The sequence below is a fragment of the Phacochoerus africanus genome, chromosome 6, assembly GCF_016906955.1.
Source record: "Phacochoerus africanus isolate WHEZ1 chromosome 6, ROS_Pafr_v1, whole genome shotgun sequence".
Taxonomy (NCBI): domain Eukaryota; kingdom Metazoa; phylum Chordata; class Mammalia; order Artiodactyla; family Suidae; genus Phacochoerus; species Phacochoerus africanus.
The window spans coordinates 83,309,548-83,331,623 of NC_062549.1; the positions used below are offsets into that span (position 1 = coordinate 83,309,548).

A 22,076-nucleotide genomic window follows, 5' to 3' on the forward strand; every position below is an offset into this window, starting at 1 on the left:
CCGAGGAGGCGGAGGCGGCCTCGACTCCTCCCTCTCCTCGTTCTCTACACCCTCCCTTCCAAGCCTTCTCGCGAGATAACGACCACCTTGGGGACTGAGGCAGGTGTGCGCCAAGGCTGCCCTTACCCTAGAAAAATGGGTTCAGACCACTCTAGCCAAATCCTTTATGCTTTTTGGATAAATGAGGAATAGAGGGAGAAGGAGTTGAAATCAGAAGTTTTTCGCTCACGAGTCTCATTCCAAAGGAAGCAAGAGAATTGTGCGGCGTCATCTTTAGTCGGGGCACGTGAAGGCCCGAAAAGCCCATTTTAACTAGGGGCCTCCTTAACCAAAGTGAAAGGGGATCAGAAACGGTGCAGCTTCACTTTCCCTTCTCCAACATGGCCTCTAGAGCAGCAAGGAGAAATTGGAGGTTTGCTCTGGACCCCGCCCGCGCCTCGGGGCTGGCCAATCACCGCGGACAGTTCTGGTTGCGCAAGCGCACTACAGGTAGGACGCGAGGTTGACTCGGTGAGGCAATCCTTTTGCCACCTGTTTCCATGACTCCTCCTCCTCTTAGGCGGTGGGAGGCCAGTAGGCGGGCTGGGGGCGGGCCATCGCAGTGTCTCCGCCCCATCCATCTTCTCTGGTTGCGGGCCCGCGGGTAGTTGGAAGGAGGTCAGGCAGAGCTACGGGAAGGGCACCCGGAGGAAGAGGAGGGTGAGAGGCGTTGAGGCAGGGGAGAGTGACGAGCTGCCCTTCATTGTCAGCCAGGGACGAGCACGCGGCTACTCTCCCCTCACCCCGGCTGCCCACGATCACTCGTCCGCAGAAATGTCAGCCGCCGGCGCCCGGGGCCTGCGAGCCACCTACCACCGGGTTCTCGATAAAGTGGAGCTCCTACTGCCTGAAAAATTGAGGCCGTTGTACAACCACCCAGCAGGTAATGAACCCAGAGTGGCTCTCACCGAGTCCTTCCCTCCCCGTCCCTCTAAGAGAGACGTTTAGAGGCCCGCTGACAACTCTGCCGCTGGAGGCGTCACCCACAGCCCCATCCCCTTCCCTTTAAGTGAAACCGTGTACTTTCTTTCTTGCATTTCACGTTTTCTTTTCCAGCATCTCTCACCAACTCCTAGTTTTCAAGCAAGCGCCCTTTGCGACCTTGGTTGCACCTCATCCCTTAGGCACCATTCACACCCGGACCAGGCCTCTGGGTTTCATCCTTCTCCGTTTCTGCAGCCAGGAAAGGGTCTTGAACCATTAGGAAACCTCATTTCCTCTTTTCCTCCAAGAGTAGTGGTATATTGACCCACGCGGAGAAGAGCTGTCGTACCGCACCGGCGGATTTAGAGTAAAGGTCGTACTTCTTCAAACTCCAGCTGACAGGCCTGCAGATGTGTTACCCGGGTTTCTGAGTCAGTGTCATTCCTTGTCCCATAGGCCTAGTTTTTTTAAAGTTAACCTTATTTATTAAATTACTACTAAACCAGCTCTCCCTAGACCTTTTTGTGCGGACGGACCTGGATTTAATTCTGCTCAGTTTGCTTACTATAGGTGTGACCTTGGGCGAAATCTTTTATCTTAACTTCTGTAAAATCTGATCGATGTGAGAGTTAAAGATAGCATATGTGTCTGTTTCTTTATAAATTCTCCATAAATATTAGCCCCCTCTTTAACCTATTGGAAAACAATGTTCTTGTGGTTGAAAAAAAAATTCTATAAGAAACTGGAAGATTCCTAATTCCTCCAACTCAATTTAAGGTCCAGAATTCTGTTACATTGTCTATAAAATGGTTAGTAATAATACTTACTTGGCTGGGAACTAAAACCAGATATATTCTGAATTCACTTTTGAGCCTCAGACTTAGCAAAGGAGAAAATGTATTATAAATGGAAAGACTGAGTACAACCTCCAAAGCGGCCCATTTTTCCTACTATCTAAATCTATCTCTGCAGTTGGTGTCATTAGGAAAGCTGTCTAAGTCATATATCTGACTGAAGCAGCTTTTGGAAGTCTGAGATGGTTACTAAATCTGATTTCCAGTTTGATAATGGAATGAATTGTATCTTGGAATTTTACTTTAGTATAATGTAATTTATTGCAGTATTGTATGCTTTATAAAATTGGTTTTTAAGGAGAGGTTTTTGTTGATAAAGAATTTCAGTTTATCTTTTGATTTTTTTTTTTTTTTTAACACTCAATTTTTTGGAATTGTGCTGTTTCGTGGCAGAGATTTTCAGATGGAGAGTTGAGCAACGCTTCTGGAATAATCTGGGCTTTAGACTCAACAGAATTCTATGGAGTCCACCCTGACCATTGTTAAGCTTTGTGTTTGGGCTGTAGGATAAAGACAGTGTAGTGATCTTTTCCAAGGCCTTGGTTTTAACCACTTAAAATCATTGTTTATAATACTTCATTCAACTTTCAAAATAAAAGTTATTGTAAACCTTTTTTCAGTGTAGTGGAAGGAGCATGGGCTTTGAAGCCACCTTGACCTGGGTTTGAATCTTGGCTCTGTGACCCTGACCTTAAATCCCCCAATCCTTAATTCTAATCTATAAAATGGAGATAATAATCATCACCATTTAAGGACTGTTGTGAAAATCAAGTGATGGTATTGTCTGTAAAACATGTAGCAGTGTTTGCACTTCAACACTCAATAAATGTTAGTATTTGTGCCCTCTTAAGCTTTTCCCAGTATACAGAGTAAGTATATGTATCAGTGCAAAATGATTTGATTAAAAAGTTGTAGGCACACCAATGTAGAAATGAAGAAACATGAAAAATATAACTTGAGATTAATATTGAATAAAATCTGAGGAAAAATGAGTTATCAGACTGAATATTCAAGGTTTTTATGTACTATTTTGCATAATATGTTTCTGGATCATCATTTTATTTCTTTTTTTTTTTTTTCAGTCTTTTTAGGGCCTCATCTGTGGCATATGGAGGTTCCCAGGCTAGGGGTCTAATTGGAGCTACAGCTGCCGGCCTACTCCAGAGCCACAGCAAGCCAGGTCCAAGCTCCGTCTGTGACCTACACCACAGCTCACCTACACCACAGCTCACGGCAACACCAAATCCTTAACCCACTGAGCGAGGCCAGGGATCAAACCGGCAACCTCATGGTTCCTAGTTGGATTCCTTTCCGCTGCACCACGACGGGAACTCCGACAGTCCCTTTCTTACCATGGTTCAACTTTTTTTCAACGTTATGATGGTTCAAAAGAAATACGAATTTAGTAGAAACAGTACTTTGAATTTTGAATTTTGATATTTTCCCAGGCTAGTAATATGTGGTATGATGCTCTCATGATGCTGGGCATCAGCAAGGAACCACAATTCCCAGTCAACCATGTGATCAGGAGGGTAACAACCATTCTACACCCATATCGCATATTATTTTTCACTTCAGTACAGTATTCAGTAAATTACATGGCATATTCACGAGATACAGTTTATTATAAAGTAGACTTTGTGTTAGATGATTTTGACCAACTGTTAGCTAATGCTAGTGTCCTGAGCATGTTGAAGGTAGGCTAGCTTAAGTGTGATATTTCAGTAAGTTATTAAATAAGTTTTAAGCTTATGGTATTTTCAACCTTCAATGGCTTTGTCAGGATGTAATCCCATCATAAATCAAGGAAAAATCTGTACACAACTGAATTCATGGATTATACACACACAAACTATATATATATGGAATGTATGCTCAAATTTTTTTTACGATGGGGCAATGTGTTCAAAAATAAGTTAGGAGACCACAACTCTAAAGAGTCTAAAAATTATCCTAGAAGGTGATCACAGAGGTACTGATGCCCAGTTATAAGATAAGTTTGGGGGAATGTAATGTACAACCAACATGGTGACTATGGTTAACAATGCTGTATCACGTATTTGAAAGCTGCTAAGAGAGTAGGTATTAAAAGTTCTCATGACAACAAAAAAAGTGTAACAAAGTGAGGTGTTAGATGTTAACTAAGCATAATAATAATTTTGCAATATATATGTATATCATCAAATCATTATGTTGTATACCTTAAATTAATACTGTGTTATGTTTCAATTATATCTCAAAACTGGGTGGGAGGATAAAGTAAGAGTCAAATAAATAATAAAAATGAATTAAAACTCTCCTTCAATTAAGTTGGCCCAGGAAACAGGTACTTGAACCGTAAAATTGTTGTTTACTATAGCTTTGCTTCTATTGAATTAAATTTTAGCTTTGTTGTTTACTATAGCTTTGCTTCTATTGAATTAAATTTTAGCTTAAGAGGAAGAACTTTTAAAAGAAACTTGCTGCAGTGCTTAGTTTGCTGTTGCTCAGAATATCATTCTCTAGAGTGCATGATGTTCTCTCTGTGAAAACTCATGGGAAAAGTTACTTTATGGTCTTAATAATAGGAATATTCGCATTTTTCCTAGGTAAGAGAATTATTTTTTCTTTTTTATCTTTAGACCTAGAGAATATTTCTTAAATAAAAACACACTAAATGAACTATTACTAGCAATGTAAAAGCAAGCCCTAAAAAAAAGTTGTACATAGTTTGTCATTTCCAAGTCATGTAATAATATTAATTTGGGCACAACAAGGTCCTACTGTATATAGCACAGGGAAGTATATTCAGTATTCTGAGGTATACCATAATGGAAAAAAATATAAAAGAGAATGTATAAATATGTATAACTGAATCACTTTGCTGTACAGCAGAAATTAACGTTATAAGTCAACTATACTTCAGTTTTTTTAAAGTTTTAGTAAAATATTAATTTTGGCTATAAGAGAGTGTCGAAAGTGTTTAAACTGTGGTATGGCTTAATAGAAAGAGGACTAGGCTTAAAGAGGTCTATATTCTGGTCTTTGCCTTATCTGGGACTACCCAAGAATGAAACATTACCTAATTTTTAAGTGCCTTTTCTTTTTTTAATATATAAAAATAAAGGAGTTTGGATTTTCTTTAAGGTCCTTTCCAGCTGTAATAATCTACAACTTGGTATTTCTATTATTTCCTAGTTTCAGAGACTTAAAAAAACTCAGATTTCATTGAGGAAAAGCCTATAATTATTATTAGAATTGATTTTAAGGATCTAAGTTTTTATCCTTGCTGTGCTATTATTTTACACATGTAATTTTACCTCTCTGGACCTCTATCTGGTTTACAAGATGATTGTGTGAACTAGATGCTTTCAACGATCTTTCTAAATCTAGAAGTTATTGATTCCTTGTTATCAAAAAAACATGTAAATTTAGAGTTCCCATTGTGGCACAGCAGAAACGAATCTAACTAGGAACCATGAGGTTGCAGATTTGATCCCTGGCCTCACTCAGTGGGTTAAGGATCTGGCATTGCCGTGAGCTGTGGTGTAGGTGGCAGATGTGGCTTGGATCCTGTGTTGCTCTGGCTGTGGCATAGGCGGGAAGCTGTAGCTCCAATTAGACCCCTAATCTGGGAACCTCCATATGCTATGAGTGCGGCCCTAAAAAGAAAAAAAAGAAAGAAAAAAAAAGTAAATTTAAAATATATCAATCCTAAAATGCATAATAGGTATCAAAGCTAGTCTCTTCACCTGTATTTTTCTTTGGCATTTTCACCAAAGCCTGTTTTCAAACAATATCTCATTTTTATTTTGTTTATTTACTTATTTTTTGTCTTTTTGTCTTTTCTAGGGCCGCACTCGAGGCATATGGAAGTTCCCAGGCTAGGGGTCGAATTGGAGGTGTAGCCACCAACCTATACCACAGCCCACAGCAATGCCAGATCCTTACCCACTGCATGAGGCCTGGGATCAAACCCACAACCTTGTGGTTCCTAGTTGGATTTATTAACCACTGAGCCACGATGGGAACTCCCCCAAACAATATTTTAAAAATTATCACAGTCCCATGATGTTCTGGGTACTATTCGAGTGAGCTCTTTCCAAGGAATATGTACGGATAGCCAATGAGCACATGAAAAAATGCTCAACATCCCTGATTATTAGAGAAACGCAAATCAAAACTACCACGAGATACCACCTCACGCTAGTCATAATGGCCATCATTAACAAATCCACAAATAACAAATGCTGGAGAGGTGCAGACAAAAGGGAACCCTCCTGCACTGTTGGTGGGAATGTAAGCTGGTACAACCACTTTGGAGAAAAGTATGGAGGAACCTTAAAAAACTATACATAGAACTACCATATGACCCAGCAATCCCTCTCTTGGGGATATATCTAGACAAAACTTTCCTTAAAAAAAGACACATGCACACATATGTTCATTGCAGCTCTATTCACAATAGCCAAGACATGGAAACAAGCCAAATGTCCATCAACAGATGATTGGGAGTTCCTGTCGTGGCTCAGTGGTTAACGAATCTGACTAGGATCCATGAGGTTGTGGGTTTGATCCCTGGCCTTGCTCAGTGGGTTGAGGATCCGGCGTTGCCGTGAGCTGTGGTGTAGGTTGCAGACGCGGCTCGGATCTGGCATTGCTGTGTCTTTGGCGTAGGCCAGCAGCTGCAACTGTGGTCCTAAAAAAGGACAAGAGACAAAAAAAAAAAAAAAAACGCAGATGATTGGATTAGGAAGATGTGATATATATACACAATGGAATACTACTCAGCCATAAAAAAAGAATGAAATGATGCCATTTGTAGCAACCTGGATGGAACTAGAGACTCTCATACTGAGTGAAGTAAGTCAGAAAGAGAAAGACAAATACCATATGATATCACTCATATCTGGAATCTAATATAAGGCACAGATGAACCATTCCACAGAAAAGAAAATCATGGACTTGGAGAATAGACTTGTGGTTGCTAAGGGGGAGGGGGAGGGAGTGGGGTGGTTGGGGAGCTTGGGGTTAATAGAAACTATTGCCTTTGCAATGGATTAGCAATGAGATCCTGCTATGTAGCACTGGGAACTATGTCTAGTCACTTATGATGGAGCATGAGAATGTGAGAAAATAGAATGTGTACATGTATGTGTAACTGGGTCACCATGCTGTACAGTAGAAAAAAAAATGTATTGGGGAAATAACTATTAAAAAAATAATTCAATATTTGTGTGTGTGTGTATGTTTGCATGTATATAAAAGTAACTTATTCTGGAGTTCCAGTTGTATCTCAGCAGGTAATGAACCCGACTAGTATCCATGAGGATGCAGGTTCGATCCCCGACCTCGATCAGTGGGTTCAGCATCCCATGTTGCTATAAGCCATGATATAGGTCCCAGACTCAGCTTGGATCTGGTATTGCTATGACTGTGGTGTAGGCCGGCAGCTGCAGCTCTGATTCAACCCCTAGCCTAGGAACTTCCATATGCCCCAGGTGTGACCCTAAAAAAATTTTTAAAGCATAAAATGAAAAAAATAAAAGTAACTTACTCTGTTTCAAGAAGTTGGTCTTTCCCTAGGGATTTGTTTCTGCTGAGCCACAAAGGGAGCTCCTCTTTGTGTTTTTTGTTATGCCTGAAAAGTTCATAGTTTTACAGTAACTCCTTGTTGCTTATCTACATTATGTATAGTAGTTTGTATCTTTTAGATCCCATACTCTTAATTTTTCCCTCCCCTGCTCCCCTTTCTAACCATACATTTGTTTTATAGAATAGTTCATAAAGGCTTTTTTGTTTGTTTTGCTTTAATTGCTTTTTTAGGGCAGCACCGGTGGCATATGGGAGTTCCCAGGCTAGGGGTCGAATCAGAGCTATAGCTGCCAGCCTAGGCCACAGCCACACACAGCAACGCGAGATCCTTAACCTACTGCGCAAGGCCAGTATCCTCATGGATGCTAGTTGGGTTTGGAACCCACTGAGCCACAGCAGGAATCTCTATCAGTTTTTTTGTTTGTTCTGTTTTGGTTTTTTTTTTTTTTTGGTTGTTTGTTTTTTGTCTTTTGTCCTTTTTTAGGGCCACACCCCTGGCATATCGAGGTTCCCAGGCTAGGGGTCGAATCAGAGCTGTTGCTGCCGACCTGTGCCACAGCCACAGCAACGCCAGATCCGAGCCGAATCTGCGACCTACACCACAGCTCACAGAACGCCGGATCCTGAACCCACTGAGCGAGGCCAGGGATGGAAACTGCAACCTCATGGTTCCTAGTCAGATTCATTAACCACTGAGCCACTAAGGGAACTACCCCCTATCGTTTTTTTAACAATGAAAAAAAACTGCCTGTTTGCGTTTATAGATATCCAACTCTGATTTCTGTCAGTTGTCAGGACCCTCTGATATCTCAGAAAAATTAGAAATTTAGAATGTCTTATTAATATGTATTTGCTACTAATATTTTTAAATTCAGTGCTTAGCATTTGTTAAACTAGTTTAGGGTTTGGTTAGTAGTTTAAATTATTCACTAACTAAAATATTTATACTTCCCTTGGCCCACATTCTAGCAACCATAATTTCATGTTTGAAGTTTTTATGTGACCAGTTGTATGGGAGAAGGGCTGTTAATATTTTAAAACTATCACCTAGCTCAGGGCAGTTGAGTAAATTAGTTACCAAGCAAACTTATTGAAAAGCTTGACTGTTCATTAACCCTGAATGGTCAACTATTTCAGCGTGTAAAGAAACCAGAACCTTAGAGGCATTGCTCACAAAACAGTTTTTGGGGTGGCAGAGAGGAAGTGTCATGTTTAAAACAGGAAGAAAGAAGTCTGTTGAGAAATTCAAAGCCAGGGACTAAATCAATGTATTGGCTTAACCTTGAGTAATGAAGCCAAGATTCATGCAGGAATGAAAGATAAACTTAGTAATTGGTACTTCCTATGACCCTAAGATTTTGTATGTGACAAAGAAAAATAAACCAGGTGTGATGACAGGAATCTCAGAAGCTCAAGCTGAATAAAAGTTTGAAAAGACTGACTTATAAGATCAGTGCATTATGGCATCAGATTCATGGGAAGAATTTTCAGGAGCTAAACGGAGGAGTATCATGGTCTGAGAGCAGAGTAACTAATGGATAAAAGTCGGTAAAAGCCCTGATGTAAAGGGAACATGATGTCCCTAGGGATGAGTAAATAGGAATTCTACCTTCAGGATGAAGTAGTGTGGAAGCAAATCTGCGTCAGATGTAAAGTTCAAGTATCTTTTATTGCCATCTCTCCTGGATAAGGTTAATACAATTCATTTCTGTTCAAATATATTATTTGTCAAGGAAAACTTAAAAACAGGCTGACTTCAAGACCTTGTCTAGTGAAAGATCAGTTTAATTGTTAAGAGCAGAAAACAATAAAAGAATAGGCTACCTTGGGAGTTCAGAGAAGGAGCATTTAATATAACTTGGAGATGTTAAAGAAGGCTTCCTTTAGGAGATGAAACCTACAATGAGTTTTTGAAGGATATTAAGAGTTTGCCAAAGACAAGGCAGAATATTGGAAAGGGACAGTGTAAACTAAGGTTTAGAGCTGTAAAATGGCATGAAACTAGTTGCATGTTTGCCTAGCTTGTTAGTCCAACTAGGCCAGGATTTCTTAACCTTGCACTATACATCTGGGGGGCTGTGCTATGCATTACAGGGTGTTTAGCAGCATGTCTGGCCTCCACCTAGTAGGTGTCAGTAGCAGCAGCACCATCACTATAGTTATGACACTAAAAATGTCCCCAACACTACCAAATGTCCCCTGGAGGGTAAAAATCACTCCTGGTTTGAGAACCAGTGACCTGGGCTAAAATTTAATTAAATTAGGATTCAAAATTTATACTCTGAAACTCACTGCTTTTGTGTTTTCTGTTCTTTCAGTTTCTTATTTAACATTTTTTTGAAATTCCAACCTAATCTTAACCAGAGATTTCCATTATCTTGTTCAAATATTGGGAGGAAGGGATCATGTGGCTAGAGTTCTAGAGATGTAATGGTAGCTATAATCACAACAGTACAAAGTTTAGGGGACTGTGTAAAAGTTCAAGTATAGTAACTCAGAAATTGAATATAGGTAGGTAAAAACAACAAAATTTAGCACTCCTCAATGGTTTAATTCTCCCAACAACCATTTCAGCACTGTCTCCAGATTTCCTCTGCAACGTAAAATATAGAATACTTAAAGGTACATAGTAAAACATGAAAATGACTAGCTTTCACATGTATGTGAGAAGATGAACAATTGTTTTGGCCCATAAAGAAAGACAGGGTCTATGCCATGATATTCTAGTGTTTGAAGAATTTCTAGTTTAAAAATGGTATTCTGCTCCTTTGAAGATTGAGAAAATAAGACTTAGACTGCAGAAGTACTTTAGGATTAGGTTTAAATATTCTAGGGAATCAGTAAGCTTACTTAACTCATAAGTATAATAAGCCAAACTTATCAGTATGTAGGAATCAGGCTGATAAAAACACTTTAGGATTTTGGAGTTCCCACTGTGGGACAGTAGCTTGGGTCTCTGTGGAGGCACAGCTTCAATCACTATCCTGGCACAGTGGGTTAAAGGATCTGACGTTGCCACAGCCGTGGCTCAGATTTAGCCCCTGGCCTAGAAACTTCCATATGCCATAAAATGGGTGTAGCCATAAAAAAAAAAAGAAACATAATTTTAAAGAATTTTTTAGTTATTTGCATATGTCTTATGTCTATATACACCTAGATATATGCATATTATATAGACACATACTAATTATATATATATTAGTCTAAGCTCCAGTTAATAAACTGCTTCCAGCTATGCTAGCTCTTTTTTTATTTTTTTTTTCTTTTTCTTCTTTTTTTTAAGTTGGCATGCAATACTATATTAGTTTCAGGTATACAACACAGTGAGTCAACATTTATATATACTTTTTTTTTTAGGCAAGAAATAGATTTATTAAGATGCTTGTGAGAGATGCAAGTGGGCAGGTGAGGAGGCTGTGACTATTCTTTTTATTCAACATCTGTTAGGTGGTAGGGATATAAATATGAATACTATTTAGACACTAGCCTCAAGTCATAATTTTGATGCGCAAGTGGATATACAATTAACTACAGTAAAATATTAGTACAATATTAATGAATATTAGTAGCAATGTATCTGATAGTTTTTTTTTTTTTTTTAGGGCCACACCCGTGACATATGGAAGTTCCCAAGGCTAGGGGTCTGATAGGAGCTGTAACTGCTGGCCTTTACCAGAGCCACAGCAACGCGGGATCCGAGCCGCATCTGCAACCTACATCACAGCTCACGGCAAGGCCGGATCCTTAACCCACTGAGTGAGGTCAGGGATTGAACCCTCAACCTCATGGTTCCCAGTCAGATTCGTTAACCACTGAGCCAAGATGGGAACTCCATATCTGATGGATTTTTAAATCCCATTATATTAAAATCACATTGAATTTTTAATGAGTTTAGCCGTAAGAACAATGCAAATTAGTTTGAGAGGAGTAAAAAAAAATACCAAGAACTGTGTTGAATGATAGTCCAAAATGTGTAACACTGCCATCACTTAATAATGCTGGAGTTTCCTGGTGGGTTAAAGACCCAACGTTGTCACTGCAGAAGCTCAGGTCACCATGTCATAGGTTTGATCCCTGGCCTGGGAACTTCCACATGCCATGGATGCGGCCAAAAACAAAAATGCTAAAAGCGAGCAATGGTTTATACTATTTGATACTTTTCTAGAACTAATTAGTAAGCAAAAGTTATACAGGCAGCAGATGCTGTTTTTACATTTTTCAAATTTCTCTCATTGTTAAAATTAATGAACTACGCTTGATAATAATTCAGCCAGAAGGCACCCCAAAAAGGAGTATTATCACTGGGTTCCTTTTCACTCTGGGGTGGTGGATTACCTAAGTGAGAAACTAAAGTGGCTTTGATGAAAAACACTTTAGAATTAAGTTTCCATAAAATGTTTTTATACAGCTTCCAGATATGATTTTATTTAAACAACCTACCTGTGCTTAGGTCATTAAAAGCCTGATGGCTTAGTAGACTTGACATTATCACTGCTGTGGCATAGGTTCAGTCAGTCCTTAATCCAGGAATTTGCACATTCTGTGGGCATGGCCAAAAAAAAAAAAAAAAAAAGCCAACACTATATTTTATTTACCAGTGTATCTCCAATGTATCTCTAGTACACGATAAAGCATGCAGTGAATGGTGTTCCCTTTGTGGCTTTGCAGGTTACAGACCCGGCTAGTATCCATGAGGATGCTGGTTTGATCCCTGGCCTTGCTCAGTGGGTTAAGGATCCATTGCCTCGAGCTGTGATGTAGGTCACAAAGGCTGCTCAGATCCTACATAGCTGTGGCTGTGGGATAGGCCAGCAGCTGCAGCTCTGATTCAACCCCTAGCCTGGGCACTTCCATATGCCTCAGGTGCAGCCCTAAAAGCAAAAAAAGAAACAAAAACAAAAAACCCAACCATGCAGTAATTGTTATGATTGAATGAATGAATGGTCTTCTCTGCAACAAATTAAACCCAGCACTACAACTGGATCTTAACTTAGGTGCTTTTTCAATTTCACTATCTTTTGTTTCTAAATAATAGGTTTAGGTATTTTAAATGTTGTTTCTGAGCATGTGAACCGAAATATTCCTTTATTATTAATGACAGTGATTGCTCACCTAGTGGGGGGAAAATAAATAAATATATCTTTACCTGATGATGCTATTGAGAAATATTATTGGGAGTAGATGAGAAATAAATGTGTTACATTTGGGTGATTATGCCATTTTAGATGTGATTTTTGTTATCCATAAAAACAAATTGTTTATTCTTACAAAGTAAAGTGGAATGTTAAGGCAGAAATAATAGTCATGAATATAATTAGATTTTTTTAAGTCTAAATTTGCTTAAAAATCACTATTGTCTTACTTGAAGTTGATCTATTTTTATGTTAAGAAATAAATGTGTTTTGTTGAACCAGTGTATTGAAAGCGTACATACCCTATTAAGTGCTCTGATATGTATTGGATTTAGCTTTTAACTTGCCATAGCAAAGCCTATTTCTTTCCTATCACTTATCCCCTGGAAAGTTAAGAGAGACATATGATTTGGAAGAGTTAAAATTGGGCAGAATTAATGTTATGTGATTTAAGAGCACTAGTTTAAGAGTTAAGAGTGGCACAGCAGGTTAAGGATCTGGCATTGTCACTGCAGTGGCTTGGGTTGCTGGCGTTGCATGGGTGTGGCCAACAACAACAACAACAAAAAAAGGCAAAGTTAGAAGACTGAAGTTCCAGTCATAATTCTGGGCTTACTGGCTGGCTACATGACTTGAGTAGATCATGGAACTTCTCTGAGCTTTATCAGTAAAATGAAGGATTTAGATGTGATCTCTGAGTTTCCTTCCATCTCCGAAACATCATGCTTCTCAAATCTTAGGTTATCTAAGAAACCAGAATTGTTTTCAGTATTATCAACATATATTGAACATTTTGTATAAGGCAGATGATACCAGGATAACTAAAACAAGTACCCTGCTATAAGGAGCTTATGAATCTAGTCTTTCCTCTTTCTCATGTGACCTTTAAAATTGGGTGTTTTTTTTTTTTTTGCTAGAATATATAGAATTTTTACTAGAACTTCGACTAGAATAGATATAGTAAAGTGTCATTTATAAAAATTAATGAATATATAAATATCTACTGAGGCTTGTATCCCAAAAATTGCAAAATTTGTCATTTCCCCAACTTGAAGACTATCCATAAGTAAAATAATATTAAGTTGCAAGTTCAAGGCAAAGCACTGAGAATGGTTTCCAAAACCATTTCCATTACACTTTAGCTAATTTTAATAATTCATAAAAATAGAAATAATTGACAGATCAAAATAACTTAAATACAAAGTATTCATAAAGTATAGTAAAAATTATTAGAAATAGATTGATAAACCTTTAAGTTTTTTAAATGTAGTGATATTAAAAGACACATAGAAAATGTGTCTCCCATCATGGCGCAGGAACCATGAGGTTGCAGGTTTGATCCCTGGCCTCACTCAGTGGGTTAAGGATCTGGCATTGCCGTGAGCTGTGGTGTAGTTCACAGCCAAGGCCCGGATCTGGCTTTGCTGTGGCTCTGGCGTAGGCCGGCAGCTGTAGCTCCAATTATACCCCTAGTCTGGGAACCTCCTTGTGCTGTGGGTGTGGCCCTAAAAAGAAAAAAAAAAAAAGACGTAGAAAATAGTTGGGTTTATTGATAAAAATTTTTCCTTCTTCCTTTTTTTTTTTTACTTTTCAGGTCCCAGAACAGTATTTTTCTGGGCTCCAATTATGAAATGGGTAAGTCTTGAGTTTTTGCAGAAGGTACTGAAAAAAATATTCTTTAAAGGAGCTTATTAATTTGAAGTAACGTTTCTGAAGAATGTACTTCTAAATGTTTATGGAATGCCTTGAAATAATTTCATACAAATACTCTCAGATGTACCATTTGTACACATAAAGCACACTATGGACGGGGTTCCCAGTTTGACTCAGCGGGTTAAGAATCCACAACTGTAGCGTAGGTCACAGGTGAGGCTGGGATTCGATCCCTGGCCTAGGAACTTCGATATGCCACAGGTGCAGCTGTAAAAGAAAAAATAAAAAAAGCCTTTGGGGAGCTTACTGAACTATCAGTGGAATTGTTGGAATATGTGGTGATTCTATATTTAATCTTTTGATGAACTGTACTGTATTCCACTGTGGCTGCGCTATTTTACATTCCCATCAGCAATTCACAAGGTTTCCATTCTCTCTGCTTCCCACCCAACAGTTACTTTTGTTGTTGTTGTTATTTATAATAGCCATCCTAATGGGTGTGAAATGGTGTCTCATTATGGTTTTGATGTGCATTTCCCTCATTGTTAACCCACAGTACCTGATATGATTAGTTATGCTGAGCATCTTTTCATGTGTTTATTGACCATTTTTACATTTTCTTTGGAAAATATCTATTTAAACTCTTTGTCATGTTTTTTCATAAAGTTTTCTGTTGTTGTTGGGTTGGAGGCTATTTTAATTCTCTTAAATGTACTGTTTTAAATTGTTAGAGCAATTCAGAAACTCAGTTGTAAAACTAAGTAGTTTAAAATGTTAGAGCTGGAATTAGCTGTCCCTCAATTTTATGGCCTTAGTTAGGCAAATTCAATCTCTGCCCTTTTGTCTCATCTATAAAATGACAAGATTAAATTAGTGGATGGGAGCTGTATTTTAGAGAGAACTAGAGAGCAGTTCTCTTTTTAGATTTATATGTTGAGAAAAGGTGCCAGCAGTTTAAAATCAATATATCATCTTTAATGATTGTGCTCACACTCTCAGCATTTAAAAATAGTGTGCTATTTTAAGGGGGGAAAAAAAGTATTCTTAAAGGTATATTCCTATTTTCTTCTTCTCTCCCTACCACACTTAAAATTATATATCTATAAAGTGGAATTAATTGCAGAAATATTGTTTTTAGGACCATTATTTTAAAAGTAAGAATGATTTAATGTATTTACAATATATTTGGGGGTCAGGAGACTACTATTTAGAAGCACTGATTTTACCAATAGCTTTGGTGTTTTCTTTGATCTGGTCTATCAGCATTTTAAAACACTGACAGTATTATATACCCATAAGTGCTTTCTTGACTGTCTCCTTTAAAAAACATCTATTTTAAGTTCATGTTGACATCATACATAATATCCTGATGACAGCACAGCAATGGAAACTTCTGTGTCTTGCTCTCTGGTGGGGAGACTTGTTGATATTTACCTTATGCTTTCCTTTCCCAGAGCATTTGATAGTAATTAATCTATAGTAGCCTATATATGATACATGACAGTTGCTGCTACAAGCCACACAAGTTCTACATTAAACTTTATTAGACTATACTTCTTTAGACATTTGACTGTGGTCAAATCCTTCTTAGCCACTTTAGTTAAAACCAAATAATTCATCATTAAAGGTCCAAGTAAATAATCCTAAAAATCGATACTACATACCCTTAAATATTTTAACTTAAAGGATATAAATAATATTCATTTGTCAATCATTTACTATAGGGCCAAAGATTTTATGTATAGATACACAGATTTTGAGTTCTACATCTTCTATCTTGGATGAATTATACTATAGTACATCTTACATAATTTCAGTTTAGTTTTCATTAAAGCGGAGCAAGTTCATAGACCCTTCATAATAGTTATGTCTTGTTCACCCCAAATTTGACAGCAAATTTTAAAAACTTGCCTTTATTCAGTCTTTCCAAAACTTTAGTTTTCATAGAAATAACAACCCTCATTTTGTATTTTACCTGTTTACATGATAGTTCATTAAATTAGGTAGATCTCAGTAACAAGTAAAACTGGTATAAACATGTTTGAGGACAAACACAGTGACCTGACAAAAACTAGTGAGAGCAAAAATGCATGAGTGCAGTACGGAATAAATAGCCTGCTAGCCTTGGGTATTCAGCCCTGGGCATCTGTTAGTTTGTTTACAGAAGGAACGGAGCTCATTGGCTGCCTGGGGAAGCTTTTATGTGAAGGTCAGTTAACAGCTTTTCTTTTTGTTCATAGTCTTTTTACACAGACTGGGTCATGTTTAACTCTGGAACAATATTCCATTTGGTGTAGCTAATTTTTCTATTTTCTCCTCTCCTTAGGGATAAGTCAGACTATTTCAAGATTATCTGTGCAGATTTTTAATATCTATCTACTTGTTTTTCCAGCTGGAAGTACTTATATACACTAATTCACAGTTTAAAATCTTGAGGGCTTTGCTATCTCTAAGCATTTTGGAATTGGAATGTTCCATAGTGGTGTTTCATTTTTATAACATTCCTCTACAAGTGTCATATGACTTTTTTTTTTTCCTAAAGGAGAAAATATTGGAAGGAAGGAAGGAAAAAATGTTTTATACTATCTGATGAGTATTTACTCCACCCAGTGGAGATAACCAGATGCCAGAAAGAATCACACACATTTGAAAACCATTTTTTAACCAATGGAAACAGAGTGAACTAACTTGAATCTACTAGATGTCAAACAGTCTGTATTGAGTTAAAACATTATCTCATAGTTAATCTTTACCAGAAAAAAAAAAAGGGAGACGTAAAGGATACTGACGCTCAAAGAACTAGAACTGTTGTGACAGTCAGGATTTGAACCTTCAGATCTAATTTGACTTCAAAGCTGAGGCTCTTAGATAAGCAATGAGGTCCTACTGTATAGCACAGGGAACTATATCTAGTCACTTGTGATGGAACATGATGGAAGATAATGTGAGAAAAAGAATTGTGTATATGTATAACTGCGTCACTTTGCTGTACAGCAGAAATTATCAGAACATTGTAAATCAACTCTAATAAAAAGAATTTTAAGCTGAGTTTCTTAAAGACATACATGACCCTCTTTAAAATATTCACCGTGAATCTTTCTATAATAGGTGCTTTCTTCCTATTTTAGGGAGTATTTTACATAATCCTGTGGTATACTTCAAGCATTCTGACTCCACAGTCCTATTTTCTGAATAAAGTTCATAATAGAGAAGAAAAGAAACATAGACTTTCTGTCCCTGAGGCTAGTAATGGCAGGAAAGGGTACAGAGACCAATATCCCTTTATCTCTGCTTCTCTAAAGATATAAGCTACCATTTGTTGTTGTTAATAATAATATTTCCCAGTCACTATACTAAAACACATTTAATCACGTCACTGGGTAGCTATTAATATTCTTATTTTATACATGAGGAATTTAAGACAAAGTGTTATGTAGCTTAACCAAAGTCACAGAGCTAGTAAATGGCAGAGATTAGATTAATAAGATTTTGTATGATAGGAGTTCCCATGTGCCTCAACAGTAATGAGCCTGACTAGTATCTTTGAGGATGCAGGTTCAATCCTTGACCTCGCTTAGTGGGTTAAGGATCCAGCGTTGCCATGAGCTGTAGTGTAGCTCACAGACGAGGCTCAGAACCCAAATTGCTGTGGGTGTGGCTCTGAAAAAAAACCCAGACAAAAAATAAAGTTGAGGGAGTTCTCACTGTGGCTCATCGGGTTAAGAACCCAACTAGTCTCTGTGAGGATGTGGGTTTGATCCCTGCCCTCACTCAGTGGGTTAAGGATCCAGCATTGTCTGAAGCAGTGGTGTCAGTCGCAGATGCAGCTTGGATCCCAAGTTGCTGTGGCTGTGGCAGAGCCCAGCTGCTGCAGCTCTGATTTGACCCCTAGCCTGGGTACTTCCAAATGCCACAGGTACAGCCATTAAAAAAAAGAAAAAAGTTGGAGAACCTAGTATTCCATACTCATGCTTTTTTTTTCTTTCTGTATGTTAATGTGTATTTCCAGGGATTGGTGTGTGCTGGCTTGGCTGACATGGCCAGACCTGCAGAAAAACTCAGCACAGCTCAGTCTGCTGTTTTGATGGCTACAGGTAAATTAAATGAGTATTTCCTTACAGGGTATTCAATAGTTGTGTTTTACAGCAATTTACTTAACTGTTTAGTGTTTGAAATACATATACACACACACAAAGAAATTAACAATGTTATCTCTAGGAAGTTACTAGACTAGAGCTGAAGAAGGCAGAGGAGGGTCATAAAGATTTCCCTTTGACGTAAGAACTGAGTATTTTGTGTAATGCTGAATTATAGCACTTTTATTAAGGATTCAGTATAAAATGTCTGTCTTATTTTGTGTTGTTGTCTAATATTAAATGTTCATATAAGATTTCAGCAGTACCTATGCTTTTTTTAAAAAGATATTTTATTTCAACAGGATTTATTTGGTCAAGATACTCACTTGTAATTATTCCAAAAAACTGGAGTCTCTTTGCTGTTAACTTCTTTGTTGGGACAGCAGGAGCCTCTCAGCTCTTCCGTATTTGGAGGTAAGCTTACCATAGACGTAAAAAAAAAAAAAATCTGCCTCAGAAGCCACCCAGCTAGCAATATGTTTTTCTTTTTCTTTTTCTTTTTTTTTAAGATTCACACACAGGAGTTTCCTTCATGGCTCAGTGGTTAACAAACCTGACTAGTATCCATGAAAATGCAGGTTCAATCCCTGGCCTCACTCAGGATCCAGCGTTGCCCCGAGCTGTGTTGTAGGTCGCAGGCTCAGCTTGGATCCTGTTGCTGTGGCTCTGATTCAGTGCTTAACCTGGAAATTTCCATATGTTGCAGATGTGGACCTAAAAAGAAAAAAAAAAAAAATTCACACATAACACTAAGACAGACTGTGCCTGAAGCAGACAATTAATATTTCTAGAAAGTCAGGGGGTTGAGTTAAAAGTGTTAATAAGCAATATGGTTTTAAATCTGTGTATTATATAGATGTTTAGCCCTTTCATAGAATCTTTTATTAGGATAAGACAACATATATAATTTATGATATATTAGGTAATTTTCTGCATGAACTTTTTATTACTTTAATTATATATAATAAAGTGAGACTTAAATGTATAGTTACATAATATTGGAAATGATGTTTAGAGTGAGGCTGCTTGTTTGACTGGAAAGTAAGTATTCTATGAGCATTAGAAATTTTTAAAACTTTATTCAGTAATTAATTATTTGTCAGTGACTGGTTAACACTGCAGTGAGTTTATCTTAGATGAAGCTCAGGCTTTATCTGAATCATGGAAACTTCCTAAATTATAAAACAATAACAACTTTATTTGACTAGAAAAATTTAGTTATCTCAGTAAAGAAATAGGAAACATTGAGGTATATAATTGACCTTCCTTTCAGAAGGCATTCAGTGCTACAGAATATAGTATATTTTAATTTCATTCATCTGCACCATCCCCAGCTTTTCTAGTAGCTTAATGTAATCTCTTCATAATAATCTAGCATATAAAGATAGTTTAATAAATAACTCACTCATTCTACAGAATGCCTGACAGCCATTTTTAGGGCTTGCCTACATCAATTTAAACTTCAGTTTGTACAGTGATTTTTTTTTTTCACAGAGTACTTTTCTCATACACCATCTCAGTTTAACCTTACATTAACTCATGATAGAGTAGAATTATGAAAACACTTAAGTGCCACAATTAGAACTATTATTTCTAATATCAGAAATTCAGGAATTCCTGTCATGGCACAGTGGAAACAAATCTGACTAGCATCCAGAGAACACAGGTTCAATCCCTGGCCTTGCTCAGCGGGTTGAGGATCCAGCACTGCCGTGAGCTGTGGTGTAGGTCATAGACATGGCTTGGATCTGGCGTTGCTGTGGCTGTGGTGTAGGCCAGCAGCTACAGCTCCAATTTGCCTAGGAACCTCCATATGCCTCATGTGCAGCCCTATTTAAAAAAAAGAAAAGAAAGAAATTCAGACACAGTTTGACAAAAGGATTTTTGATCTTTTGGTTTCAATAGAAGGTTGGTGGGAGATCTAGTTAAAAATACAAGTGCTGAACTCGGAGCACTTAGGAAAACACTGTTGAATATTTGAAATCAAATCTTTCTGAGAAATTTAGAAGGTGTGATAGGCTTCATGGAATAAGTTCCTTCTTGTGCTTATTCAGTTTTCCCACTCCACTTTAAGCTGAGAACAGTAAGTGGAGCCCAGGGTACTGTAAAATGGAAAGACTCTGGGGCTTTGTGGTTAATTCTTCTTTGAATTAATGAGAATTTAAGAACTCGTCCTTAGCTTCAGAAAACTTAAGTGTTACAACCTGTTAACTCAGTAGTAGCCTGCCTGCATCACAGAATTATATTTTATTTTTATTGGTTAGACAGGTCCATTCCCAATTGATTTTATCCCCAGGAAAAATGCTTTGTGAGTATAAAATTAAAAGTTTTATTTTATTTTTTGTTTTTTTTGTTTGTTTTTTTTGCCATTTCTTGGGCTGCTCCTGCGGCATATGGAGGTTCACAGGCTAGGGGTCGAATCGGAGCTGTAGCCACCGGCCTACTCCAGAGCCAGAGCAACGCAGGATCCGAGCAGCGTCTGCGACCTACACCACAGCTCACGGCAACGCTGGATCGTTAACCCACTGAGCAAGGGCAGAGATCGAACCCGCAACCTCATGGTTCCTTGTCGGATTCGTTAACCACTGCGCCACGATGGGAACTCCAAATTAAAAGTTTTAGATGACTATGTTTTGGCAAATTTTATACATAGGTTCACATTTGTTATACTCTTCTATCATTCAAGAAGGAAAATAATCTTACATTAAAGTAATATCTTTGTATAGAGAACTGTATGTCAGTTAAGTTGGCAAGATTTTTTGATATGTAGAAGCCAAATGCAAATAAAGCCCTTGGGTTACTTTGCTGTTTACCTGTTTCTACCTACAAGCCCCTGGGAAGATTGTATAGCCTTTTGACTAATGAGAAAGAGGAAATGGAATATGCTTCCCATTCCTTTTTTATTATAATGTATCTATTATGATGCATGATTATTTTTCTTTCTGTTTTCTTTATAGATATAACCAAGAACTAAAAGCTAAAGCAAACAAATAAGAGTTCCTGATCACCCTAACCATCTAGATGTGGACATAACCACTGGGACCTAGTTTGATTTATTATTCAGTTATTGTAACTGTGCTAATGTTTGGAAGGCATTTTTAAAAATCTAACTGTAACTGGGAGATAGTACCTGATTCAACAGAAAAATAAAGCAAACTTTTAATAATATTGTCTCTTTACATATGACTTAAAGAATTTATCTATGGATATTAGTAACACTTTTTTCTACTATTTGTCCATAATAAATCATACTTGCTCATACATATCACTGGCCTCTGTTCTAGTCAATCAAAGTTGTATATATAAGAGCATTCACATTCCAGTGAGTCAAAGATAGCTGAAAGGTTGTACAACTGTTATACAGTGAAAGATGATGAAGTAACTAAAAGTGAACGGAAACAGAGCTAAAGAGATTGAGAAATGGGTCATGAAATGACTAGCAACATTACCTCAAACCATTTTAAAATATTCTAACTTCAAATAAAGAAACTTGTGAAGAATTTTCTTTTTGTATATTGTATGAAATTCTTTTACAACTATAAAATAACAAAGGACTTGTAAATTTTTGAAATGCATTCAATTTCTGATAAAATGTGGCAGAAAACTCTAGAGTCAGACAGACGTGAATTTGAATCCCAGCTCTGTGATTTATAATCTCTGACTTTGGGCAAGTTAAGAAGTGCCTGGGACATCAGTCGGCTTTCTATAAATGTTTGTGACTTTTGTTCCCACTATGAGGAAAGATTGGGCATAGATTACTCCAT

At 37.6% G+C, this 22,076-nt stretch overlaps 1 protein-coding gene across 1 annotated transcript; it reads left to right on the plus strand.

Moving 5' to 3' along the window:
- Positions 1 to 503: 503 nt before the first annotated feature.
- MPC2 (mitochondrial pyruvate carrier 2) lies at positions 504 to 21,478 on the plus strand. The gene is made up of 5 exons (XM_047783997.1): positions 504 to 922; positions 14,118 to 14,158; positions 18,186 to 18,270; positions 18,615 to 18,726; positions 21,270 to 21,478. The coding sequence occupies exons 1-5, from the start codon at positions 814 to 816 to the stop codon at positions 21,304 to 21,306; spliced, it is 384 nt and encodes a 127-aa protein (XP_047639953.1). The 5' UTR covers positions 504 to 813; the 3' UTR covers positions 21,307 to 21,478.
- Positions 21,479 to 22,076: the final 598 nt, after the last annotated feature.

Bases quoted from the DNA above. Each gene is read 5' to 3' on its own strand.
- MPC2 (XM_047783997.1), top strand. From the start codon at position 814: ATGTCAGCCGCCGGCGCCCGGGGCCTGCGAGCCACCTACCACCGGGTT. The intron at 923-14,117 runs GTAATGAACCCA...TTTACTTTTCAG, and splicing joins GTTGTACAACCACCCAGCAG to GTCCCAGAACAGTATTTTTC. The intron at 18,727-21,269 runs GTAAGCTTACCA...TTTTCTTTATAG, and splicing joins CAGCTCTTCCGTATTTGGAG to ATATAACCAAGAACTAAAAG.